This window comes from Pelophylax lessonae (assembly GCF_965119305.1).
Source record: "Pelophylax lessonae genome assembly, chromosome: 4".
NCBI lineage: Eukaryota > Metazoa > Chordata > Amphibia > Anura > Ranidae > Pelophylax > Pelophylax lessonae.
In genome coordinates, this window is record NC_138771.1 from 318,149,344 (window position 1) to 318,162,186 (window position 12,843).

The 12,843-nt window shown below is 42.6% G+C and overlaps 1 protein-coding gene across 2 annotated transcripts in view; it reads right to left on the reverse strand.

Annotated features, from left to right (window-relative positions):
* RGS14 (regulator of G protein signaling 14) overlaps positions 1-12,843 on the reverse strand; it is a 157,903-nt gene that overhangs the window by 102,412 nt on the left and 42,648 nt on the right. The window contains exon 1 of one of the 2 annotated variants that reach the window (XM_082256211.1): positions 9,891-10,032. The exons of the other annotated variant lie outside the window; for it this stretch is intronic. Coding sequence (XP_082112337.1) covers positions 9,891-9,935 — 45 coding nt within the window. The 5' untranslated portion in view covers positions 9,936-10,032. Of the gene's footprint in view, positions 1-9,890; positions 10,033-12,843 lie in introns of those variants that run through there. 2 annotated transcript variants of the gene reach the window in all.

Sequence of the window (12,843 nt, forward strand, 5' to 3'; positions counted from 1 at the left end):
TAGATAGGACCGCTAACGCATTTCGGGAGTCAAGCTCCCTTCATCAGAGCTGGTCATAACAGTATTTATTAACGGTGACCACGGGTAATGCACTAGGTGTTTGCGCCTCCTTTTTCTTTTCTTTCATGCAAGGTAGTTGTGGTTCAGATGCAGTAAAGATTCGGTATAATGTGGTATAAGGTTGGTTTAAGTTCAGTCCAGGTTTGGAATAAGTGCAGTATGGGTGCGGTATGGACTGGGTACACTTGGTGTCTTGCTCCCAGTAGCTCAGTCCCTGCTAGCAGTATCAGGAATGGACAAATAGCTCTCTTTAAAGTTCCCTGGATGCTGCAGTGACCTCTCACTGTAGAAGGGGAGGGCCCTTTCGAAATCTTCTGGTTATCAGCAGTGGGAAGCAGAAGATGATTAGAGGCTCCATTCTCCCTGTGACAGCAGTGCAGTGATGTGGGTGGGGCTGCACTGCCCCCGGGAGTCCTCACTCCCAGTTAGGTTTGGATCTCCACTGGTATGGTCCCCCGCTGGCACGGGAATAAAGAGATAGAGGTGCTCTCTCTCTTTCACTCCCTCAGTGCCGAAAGGAAGAACTTTCTTTGGCTCTTTAATAAAAAATCATCTATCCACTCCTACTGAACAGTGACTATTGGGATCTGTAGTGTGTAGATTTTATTTGTCACATTATAGGGCTTCTGTCTCAAACTGCAACTCCTAGGATCTGTGCTCTGCATATAAGTCCATAAGCTTGCTTGGCTTAATCCCCCCCCCCCCCCTGCTGGCTGGAGGACAATGGTACAGCATAACATTAGTATATCAGTAGAGGAAGAAAATAATAAAAGGCAATGCCTCTTTCTACATATTGCTGTATTCCAGCACCTGGCTACACAGTCCTACAGGCACCAGTTTACAAATAAAATGACCTCAATATTTAAATACATTGGGGCCCCTTTCACATGGGTATTCTGATTTGCCCATGTCCGCTGGGCCGAAACTGAATGGGCATGGATGTGTTCAGCTCCGATCAGCAGAAGATCTGCTCACAGATCGCCTGTTAATCGCAGTAGACTCCACTCCATGTGACAGGAGAATAGGGGAATAGGGAATAAGTTACATAAGGCACTGGAATGCTTTGGGACATCTGCTCTAAGTACAAATATAAACACATACTGTTCATACCACTACTTTAGTCATCAAACAATTATGTTTAGGCATTTCAACCAAACGCCCACAAGCTGAATTATTGTGTTGCAACATTGAGACTAGATAATAACAGTACATTATGTCTGACTACTGAGATGCCAGCACTGCCAATGTTTGATGCTGAATAATATTTAGTTTGCTCTTCATGGTTTCATAATCAATTGGCATGTTTCTTTTTCATAAATGACAAATATCACCTTTTTTCTTTTTAATACTGTTTCCCATTTCAGTGTTGCTGATCTCCCCCAGACTCTTTCGACCACTTTATGTCTACTTGCACTTGCTCCAGTGAAGCTTGCACATTATCATTCTGGACTGTGTCAGGGAATCCCAGTTAGACATCTGGTATGCAGGCTTGCACATGCTTAAGGTGTTTCCTGCAGAATGGTGACCAGGCACACGCATGTGTGCAAGAATGCATGCACTCTGGCTGTGGCTGCTCTGGCTGTCACATATATCGGCCTGAATCATCATAGTGCATCCTTGTCTTCAGTCTGCTGCGGGCTCTGACAAGCCTTATCCCCTGAACCTGTGGTGCATGCAGAGGGCTCCTTTAACCTCATCCTGTACAGCTGTTGCTCCTGACCTGATGTCCTGCCAGACTGTTCCAATCTGCCTATCCTACTGCAAGTTCTACCTGCAACACCTGCCGCAACTCATGTTCCTCCTGTCCCTAGGCCCTATCAGTTCCACCTTTAGTAAGGCCTGGGCTGGAGATACAAGAGAGGCCAACCTCATCATCTCAGTCTCCTATCAGGTACATGGCAACTGGGTTCCTGATAGTGACTATGGTAGACCATGCCTATTCATAGCCATTTGCAGTTTTCACCAGGGGAGCAGGTGAAAGGATGATAATGCAGGGGAGTAACTGATAGACAGTTATCGCCCTATAAGAGGAAATGCTTTATCAAGGACCTTTTTGACAGGGATGTGACAGACGCAGCTTCAGACCCTGGCCAACTTCACGGACTTTTGACAAATGACTGGTAAAATTCACACAACGCTATCACTGATACACAACAATGACCCTCTCAGCCTCACCCTGCACAAAGATTTTCCAGCTGGTGGGACCTCAATCAAGTGCCAGCCGACTGAGAGTGATTATCGCTGGGTTTGGTTAACTAGGCAATTAACCCCTAATACCCCAATCATTCACTGCCACCAGATATGTTTACTGTAAAAAATCAAACATTCACAATATTAGGGATAGAAATTATGGCTGTGCATAAAAGTCTGTAATATATACTGTCACCACAGACAGGTATATCCAGAGATTTACACTATAGTAGGGCTCTTCAAAGGGACAGGGATTCTGTGCTCTGCGTTACTGCATCAGAGATAATTTTATGGAAAAAATATTGTTTAATAATTAAGCAGGTAAAATAATGCAAACAAAATGTTTACTATAGGAAAAGGGTATTGCAAATTAAAGAAACAATAATGAAACAGAAAAACAAAAAGGGTTTAAAAGTAAAATACTTAACAGCGTCTGTTTGAAGAGTTCGGCAAAGTTCAATCAATGGGCAAGAATGGCTTTCATAGATCTTGGCTTATGTTCCTTGTTTTTGATGTTAAAAGAGAGTTCCATACTGCTGATTTAGCCCTCTTTCTTATCCATGAGGAGGGTGTTACCAGAAATGATCTGACCAAACAAAAGGTCTGAGGAGTGGCCAATGGGAATATCACAGGTTTATGACCATACAGCTGCCTTCCTATATATACAGTTTTCCATAGGCATCAATATCTTTACATACGTACAGGTAAAGTCTGGTAACTTGTATATTATTGTCCAGCATGAAATTACCCTTAGAATGAATACAAAGATAATGGGTATCAGATGCCTATTTCATGTAGGAGAGGCAAGGGCCTAATCCACTCTGGCACCTTCTAGAATAGTGGTATTTGGGCTTAAAATGCTGCTAATTACCTTTTACAGGTAAATATTTCCTTATTCTGGCTGTACTGCTATTATCTCATGAGTTATGAAATACACTGAAGTTTTGATTCTACCAGAAAAGATAGACAGCAATGTGTATTCACCACTTACTTCGTCTAAGCTATTTATGATGGGGGATAAACCTGATACTATTAGAAAGAGAGATGCCTGTAAAGCTTCTATTAACTCAAGTCCTAAAGCTTGACAGTTTTATGAGGGCCCGAAGAGTGAGATGTGTATTTGGTTAGATTTTGCTAATCCGATTAAAGTACTGATAAGGGTGTTTGGAATGCAGCTAATAGTTTGTTGATTGTCAGATGCCTTCCTGTGAGGATGAAAAGGGGATCACTATCCCTCCTTTTGCTAGGAAATGTCATGGCTGAGGCTGATTTAGGAATTCTGAACAACATGGTGACCTTACCCTTTCATACAGCCTTTTGAGGTACCCAGTCCGCATTGTCATCACAAGGGACACCAGAAATGAGAAAGCTACAGATTTTAAAAGATTGAAAATTACAATTCAAATTAAGTTAACCAGTCTAACTCAAGAAAAAATATTATTGTAAATCCTGCACATGCTATGCAGGAAAGAGCCACCTCCTTAGGTAGTGCCCTGTTGGTATTCTGAAGGGCACTAGTACTGCAAACTCTATACAGGCAGTGCCCTGATTGGGATTCAACCCACATGCCTTAATGTTGCAGCAGCTAACAGCAGTAAAAAACTGCAGTGCTAACCACTAATCTACTGTGCTTTCCATGCAATCTTTACCATGTTAACGTTAAATGTTAATGGACAGCTATCTAAGAGGGACTTCCACTTACTGTGGAGAGATTTCAATGTACTTCCTTTTTATAAGACAGGAAGTGAAGGGACACAAACAGTAGAAATAAAATAAAAACTGGTTTTTACCCAATCCATTCTGTATCCAAAAACTAAAAATGTGCTGGTTTTAGATATGCTATGCTCTAAACCTTGAAATGCAAAACTAAATAGTGACATATTCTACCAGCACTGAGCCAAATGCAAAGGCAGCAAACTCCCGGGGCTGAATACAACTTCTTTAGGAAAATAAAGATTCAAGCTGGGTTCACACATACGTGGCTGCGGGTTTGTCCCTGAGGTCCGGTGCGTTCCTGTTCACCGGTTCAGGTGTAAATCAGGTCCGAATTTTTGCCTGAATTCACACCTGATTCGGACCCAAAGGCGCACAGGATCCTTTTTGAATGCAGACCGCTACCACCCTGAACCTGTGTGAATCAGCTCCATTGCGAGCCGGTCACACTTGCCTGTCATGTGAATTGGATGCAGGAAACCCGCATCCAATTTGCATATGTGTGAACCCAGCCTTAAGCTGTTAGTGGAATCAAGAGTAGCTATGCTAATCCAAACATGCATTTTTTCCTGTACATCCAGCTCTCTACACACTGCTGCCATTAACAATCTAAAACTAGCTTTAATATAATATGTAGAGGACTGCCAACATATATTATGGCCTGTCCACCTCCTACTGTAACACATTTCACCCCAGCAAAGGACTTAATCGTGGACACCCCAGCGCTGTATCTAGGCCTAGGCCGACAAGGCCCAGGCCTAGGGCGGCACTTTGCGGGGGGGCGGCAAAAAAGCAGCCCCCCCTGCACGAACTCCCCCCCAACCCGTCCTCCCGGGACCCGCCGGGTACCGGCAATGTTCTGCATCCTTCCCGCGGCCGCCCTCTGCCGCACACAAGCAGTGACAGACAGTCCCAGGCGGCCGGCGGCTTGAATAAGTAAACACACTTGCGGCTTGTTTCGCTGCAGTCTGAAGCTGCTGAAGGGGCGGCGTCGCGGCGACGTACTTTGCCAGAGGGGAGGGAGGGGAGGGACAGTGTCACGGTCCCCATAGATGCTTCTCCTAATTTAGGTGGTGTGGCGGAGCCTAATTCTCCGCCCACCCTCCTCTGCGCGGCCGCCATCCCTGCACATGCATTCCCGAGAGGACGAGGAGAGACCGAGAGAGACAGCACTACTTTGCAGGGGATAGAGTCTGAGACTGAGTGAGAGCAGTCTCAGAGCACGGAGCAGAGGAGAACCCGGGAACCCCCAGGCCAGGACAGCAGGAGCAGCGAGCAGGTACTGTGCTGCAGCCTGCAGCTGTTCACTGACTGCAGTACATTTTAATAGAATGTAAACTGTTTAATGATGTTGCATTGTGATTTCATCAAGTGTTTCATGCATGCTGAAATCAATGAAAAATCATTAAACAGTTTACATTCTGTTAAGGTTCATGTACTGTTAAAAAAAAAAAAAAAAAAAATTAAATCTGAAAAAAAAAAATGTACTGCAAAATATGCTCTAATTACTACGCTGCCTGTATCTTGGCCTAGGCCGACAAGGCCCAGGCCAGGCCTATGGATGTTCTAGGGATTTTTTGCAGCCCCCCCACACAAAAAAGCCCCCACCCTGTCCCTCCCTGACCTGTCCCATGCTGCCTCCCACCGCCACAGGCTCCACATTACTCAGAATAACTGGATCTGATAAGATGCATAAATATGAGATCATTAAAATCACATAAAATCACATCCATAAAGTCCATTAATAAAGTGCATAGAGCATTTCAAGGTGCATTCATGAGGAGTCCAAAGTGCAATCATGCAGGATCAATGGTGTGAATTATAGGACCACCCTTGCATGCCACCACCTGGCTGTCGCGGCACTGAAGGTGGTGGCATGCAAGGGTGGTCCTATAATTCACACCATTGATCCTGCATTCCCGACCCAGCTCCTTAACAACCAGCTTGCACTGTGCCCTGATTGGGCAAAGCTTTGCCCATTTAGGGCATAGAATTCACTGTGCAGCGCAGGGTGTTTGCCAGGGCGAACTCCCTGCAAATTTGGGTGTTCAGCGAATGGGCGAACAGGCAAATGTTCGGCCCGAATTCATGCTCTGCCAAAACTCTTAAACTATCCCTAGTAAGAAGAAACTAAAGCAATCAAAAAGCGTTCTAACCGAATTGGTGCAAATCAAAGTAAACCCTTCTTAACCACTTCTGAACCGGAAGGATTTGCCGCCTTAATGACCAGGCCATTTTTTGCAATTCGGCACTGCATTATTTATTGGCAATTGGGCAGTCGTGCGACACTGTACCTAAATAAAATTGATGTCCTTTTTTCCCCTCAAATAGAGCTTTCTTTTGGTGGTATTTGATCACATGTGCGATTTTTATTTTTTGTGCTATAAACAAAAAAAGAGCGACAAGTCTGAAAAAAAAAAACAATATTTTTCACATTCTGCTATATCACATTCCCAAAAAAAAATTAAAAATACAATTTTTTCATCCTTTTAGGCCAATTTGTATTCTGCTACATATTTTTGGTAAAAAAAATTGCAATAAGCATATTTTGATTGGTTTGCACAAAAGTTATCGCGTCTACAACCTGTGGGAAAATTTATATAATTTTTATTTATTTATTTATTTTTACTAGTAATGGCGGTGATCTGCGATTTTTAGAGGGACTGCGACATTGCGGCAGACAGATTGGACCCCTTACTGACATTTTTGACACTTTTGGGGGGACCAGTGACATTACTACAGTAATCAGTGCTAAAAATATGCACTGTTACTGTAATAATGACACTGGCAGGGAAGGGGTTAACACATGGGTGATTAAAGGGTTAAGTGTGAGCCTAGGGAAGTATTTTCTAACTGTATGGGGGATGGGCTTGTGAAATGATCACAGAGACCTGTGATCCACTATAGAAGAATCACAGGCGCTCTGTGATCATCATTTCGGAAAGAACAATGGTCGGCTGTGTTTACAACAGCTGACCGCTGTTCTTTTTCAGCGGGGAGCAACCGCCGACCCCATGGATTGGCATCCCCGCTGCCTAGTGGGGAGGGGAGCGTCCCGCCGGCGGTGCACGCTTGCCCCCAGGAGCGCTCCCGCTGATCGCCGTACAGGTACGCCGATTCGCGCAGCCGAGCCAGCCTGCCGCAGTATATATGCAGCGGGCGGTCGGAAAGTGGTTAAAACTGAAAGTATTCACATATCTCGTTCTATCACATATCCCAAAAATAAGAGGATTATCCCTTATTTTAGGAGAGTAGGCAGAGACATGCATTAGTCCCTTCTGATCATAACCTGCATGGTTCTACTGTATCGTTGGGTCCCTATCCCTAACCCTACTCCATAGAAGCCATGGTTTCCATACACTGCACTGATGATGACCAAAACATCTAAAACAGTGTTACGCAGTCCGGAATAACAGAAAATATTTTCAGAAAATAAAGTATTTCTGAAAATAAAAGCATTAACCACTTTACCACCGGAGGATTTTGCTGTCTTACATCCAGGCCACTTTTTGCGATTTGGCACTGTGCGACTTTAACTAACAATTGCGTAGTCATGCAAAGCCGTACCAAAAACGAAATTTACGTCCTTTTTTCCCCACAAACAGAGCTTTCTTTTGGTGGTATTTGATAATAAAAAAATGAGAAAATTTTGAAAAAATAACAATATTTTTCTACTTTGACAGTTAAAAAATATCCAATATATTCAATTTTTGTTATATATTTAGGCCAAAATGTATTTAGCTACATGTCTTTGACAAAAAAATTGTCAATGAGCGTATTTTTAACCGCTTTAAGACCGGAAGATTTTACCCCCTTCCTGACCAGGCCATATTTTGTGATTCGGCACTATGTTACTTTAACGGACAATTGCGCAGTCGTGCGATGCTGTACCCAAATTAAATTTATGTCCTTTTTTAGAGCTTTCTTTTGGTGGTATTTGATCACCTGTGCGATTTTTACTTTTTGCGTTATACACAAAAAAACAGCGACAATTTTGAAAAAATAACAATATTTTTCACATTTTTTTATATGAAATTCCCCAAAAAAAAAATGTAAACATTTTTTAACTTTTTTTTGCCAATTTGTTTTCTGCTACATATTTTTGGTAAAAAAAAATCGCAATAAGCGTATTTTGATTGGTTTGCGCAAAAGTTATCGCAGCTACTAACTACGGGAAATTTATGTCATTTTTATTGTTTTTTTTTAACTAGTAATGGCGGCGATCTGCAATTTTTTTTGCGGGACTGTGACATTGCGGCGGGCAGATCGGACCCTTGACTGACATTTTTGACACTTTTGGGGGTAACAGTGACATTACTACAGTAATTAGTGCTATAAATATGCACTGTTACTGTAAAAATGACACTGGCAGGGAAGGGGTTCATTTTTATTGGTGATCAAGGGGTTAATATATGCCTGGTGCTTACTGACGTGTGTGGGGGAGGGGACTGTGTGACACAGGGACAGATCGCAGGTTCAGCTACGCTGAACCCTGCATCCTGACCCTGCCTGTCACTTAGGAGATCCGCCCGCTTTGTTTACACAAGCGGGGGGGATCTCCACACTTGATCCCTATCGATCGGGGAAGAGCAGCGGGGATCACCGCCGCTTCTTCCCTGGCCCGACTCCCGCTGTAACTGAATACAGTGGGAGCGAGCCTCCGGTGGCGCGCGCGCCGCCCACAAGAGGAGGAGTCCAGCGACGTAAGTCTACGTCGCTGGACGGAATCGAACCACTTTGCCGCAGTAGCACCAATGTGAGCGGTCGGCAAGTGGTTAAAGTACCAAAAATAACATCAAATATAACATTACTAACATCATAACAATACTCTTCACTTAACTATTTACTCAGCAAGAAAAATGAAAGAAATAAGGGCACCGTTATATAGGTTGACAAATAAATATATATCTAATAAATTCAACCATAAACAAAAAATTATGCATTACTCAAAATCTAAAAATAAAACACAATATTGCCGCGCTACAGGAAGTAAAAAATATATAAGACCATATAATTGATCACAAATTTAGTGTTTTATTACTCAAAATCTGCAGTTGATTCAAAGGAAGGCTAAAAAAGCCAATATAAATAATTTTTCAATTTTCTCCAACAGGAACACAATTCTATCCAGATCTCTATGCCAATCACATATCACATAATGTTTAATATATGTAATGCTTGAGACTACTGTCAGAAACTGCAGGAACTGTCGGAAACTGCAGATTCAATATAAGAAATAAGGATCAGAGAATGTGGAAATACTACATTTTTGACTGGATCCCCAGAAGACAATATGAATTATGCTGCAGAAGAAAATATGAAACGTATAAAATCTTACACAAGGTTAGTAGAGATCAATGCCATTAACCTATTCAATGGTCCCACTACAAGTCCGAGGGCCGCGCATCCTAAACCAAAGGGTCATGTCCAGCCCCCAGGTCCCAAGTTGGGCACCAGGGATTTACAATTTTACCTCATTTATGCTTTTTTTTTTCTAGATTTGCAAATACTTTAAAAAGGAAATGACAGCTAATCAGATTTCAGTTTCACTTTGTTTAAGACAGTTTAAACAACAATTGACGATTGTTTGCTTGGAATTACTGCGCTATTTACATACCTCGTTGTGTTCCTACATGTATGTATTTGCTTTTCCGTACACATGCTAAGTTTAGCTGTTTAACCACCACAGCTAGCAGAAATAACACATTGATTATACATTACTAACCTGCTCAGAGTGAGACCTTTCAACTTTTAACTGTTTATTTTTTTTAAATATTCCAGCTCCATGCAAAGTAAGGTTTAATTAAAGTGAGGAACAGCACCATAACTCATTGAAAAGAAAAACACACGGGCATTTGATAAAGGCCAGATTCTAGGTAATCAGTATGTTATCTGCCCTTGGCATCACATGGATATACATCACTTACCAATCTGCCATTTGGAACTTCTAGGTACTTCATTTTACCAGGCATCCCTCAAATATTATCTGAAAGCGTTCTCATTTCTGAAGTGCAGATAGGTCTTGGTGAAAATAACACCACCCAGCCCTATCGGTCCGAGCATCCTCAAAAGCCACACTACCTCTTTCCATCAAAGCCACAGGAAGTGTTGCTATGGAAACCCTACCACAGCAGGAAGCCTTGTATTCAGATGAAGAAATACTATTCCTTTTTTCAAAAATATTGTCTTTATGACGTGTAATACCAACAAGCTTTAAAAAGTCTGCTTTATTAACAGCAGGTGGTCGTAGAAGTATTGTTCATTTTACTTCCTTAGTTGTACATGAAAGACATATCCTACAAATGGTTTACAGCGTAAGCTTTTTTTGTACATAAAGTGATGACTGGCCCTAATGTTTTAAACTATTTTTCTACAGAACCTTCCTTTGCATCATAAATCATGTCCAATAAGTACGGATAATGGCAACACGCCATCTGACGATCAGCCATAATACCCACAGTTGGCTATTATTCAGATGTTACACCTATCACTTTCCAAATCCTAACCACTTAAACCCCGGAGAATTTGGCTGCTCAAAGACCAGGGACTATTTTGTGATTCAGCACTCCGTGACTTTAAGGGACAATTGCGCGGTCATGTGACGATGTACCCAAATGAAATTTACGTCATTTTTTTCCCATAAACAGAGCTTTCTTTTGGTGGTATTTGCTTACCTGTGCGATTTTTATTTTTTGCGCTATAAACAAAAAAAGAGCGACAATTTTGAAAAAATAACAATATTTTTCACATATTTTTATATGAAATTCCCCAAAAAAATTTAAAAATCAAAATTTTTTAACATTTCAGGCCAATTTGTTTTCTGCTACAAATTTTTGGTAAAAAAAATTGCAATAAGCGTATTTTGATTGGTTTGCGCAAAAGTTATTGCGTTTGCTAACTACGGGAAAGATTTATGTCATTTTTATTGTTTTTTTTTTCTAACTAGTAATGGCGGCGATCTGCGATTTTTTTTGCGGAACTGCGACATTGCGGCGGACAGATCAGACCCCTGACTGACATTTTTGACACTTGGGGGTACCAGTGACATTACTACAGTAATCAGTGCTAAAAAATATGCACTGTTACTGTAAAAATTACACTGACAGGGAAGGGGTTAACTTTATTAGTGATCAAGGGGTTAAGTGTGTCCCTAGGGGCGTGATTCTAACTGTCAAGGGGCGTGCCTTGTGATGTAACCACAGAGACATACGATCCTACATAGCAGGATTGTATAGTATCTGCAGTTACACCAGGGAGAATGACAGGCGGCTTTGTTTACATCAGCCGCCTGCCTTTCTCCCTCTCCAGCTGGAGATCGCGAGTGGCCAGCGGACATCGGAGCCGCCGGTCACTCGCGCGGGGATGTCGGGGGAACGAGCGGGGGCGCGCGCTCATATAGGCTCGTGGGCGAGTGACGTAGCGGTACGTCATTTTGCCAAGGAGGGGCTGACCGCCGCAGTATATGTACTTGCGGCGGTCGGCAAGTGCTTAATTAGACAATATCATGTATGTACATTGCAAAAAAAATTAAAGGAATACTTTTTAATCAGAGTATAGCATCAAGTCAAGTAAACTCTTGTGATTTTGATCTGGTCAGTTAAGTAGCAGAGGTGGTTGTTAATCAGTTTCAGCTGCTCAACAGGTGCCCTAGATGGGCAACAATGAGACAACCTCCAAAACAGGAATGGTTTTACAGGTAGTGGCCACTGATAGTTTTTTTCCCTGCTAACCTCTTCTGACTGTTTTTCATTAGTTTTGCATTTGTCTAGGGTCAGTGTCACTGCTGGTAGCATGGTAGCATGAGGCGCTACCTGGACCCTATAGAGGTTGCACAGGCAGTCTAACTCCTCCAAGATGGCACATCAATATGTGCCATTGCCAGGTTTGCTGTGTCTCCCAGCACAGTCTCAAGGAGATTCCAGGAGACAGGCAGTTATTCTAAGAGAGCTGGACAGGGCCGTAGAAGGTCCTTAACCCACCAGCAGGTTAAATATCTGCTCCTATGTGCAAGGAGGAACAGTGTTTGCACTGCCAAAGCCCTACAAATGTTTAATTTACATCAAATGATGTGACATCTTTTCGATCCTAACACATTACCCAGTCCATATCAGTTTAGATATCCAGCGTAATATTTTTCCCCATTAAGATCTGATGTGTTTTCAAAGTGTTCTTTTCATTACTTTCAAAATTGAGCTTAGATGCATCCTGTTTCCACTGATCATCCTTCAGATGTTTCTACAACTTGATTGGAGTACACCTGTGGTAAATTCAGTTGATAGGACATGATTTGGAAAGGCACACATCTGACTAAATAGGGTCCCACAGTTAACAGAGTATGTCAGAGCTCAAATCAAGGCATGAAGTCCAAGGAATTGTCTGTAGACCTTTGAGACAGTATTGTATCGAGGCACAGATCTGGGGAAGGGTGCAGACATTTTTTTACAGCATTAAAGGTCCCAATGAGCACAGTTGCCTCCATCATCCATAAATGAAAGAAGTTTGGACCCACCAGGACTCTTCCTAGAGCGGGCCGCCCAGGCCAAACTGAGCAATCGAGGAGAAGGGCCTTAGTCAGGGAGGTGACCATGAACCTGATGGTCACTCTGACAGAGCTTCACTGTTTCTCTGTGGAAAGAGGAGAACCTTCCAGAAGAACAACCACCTCTGCAGCACTCCACCAATCAGGCCTGTATGGTAGAGTGGCCAGGCGGAAGCCATTCCTCAGTAAAGGCACATGACAGCCCGTCTAGAGTTTTCCAAAAGACACCCGAAGGACTCTCAGACCATGAGAAACAAAACTCTCTGGTCTGATGAAACAAAGATTGAACTCTTTGGCCTGAATGGCAAGCTTCATGTCTGGAGGAAACCAGGCAGCGCTCA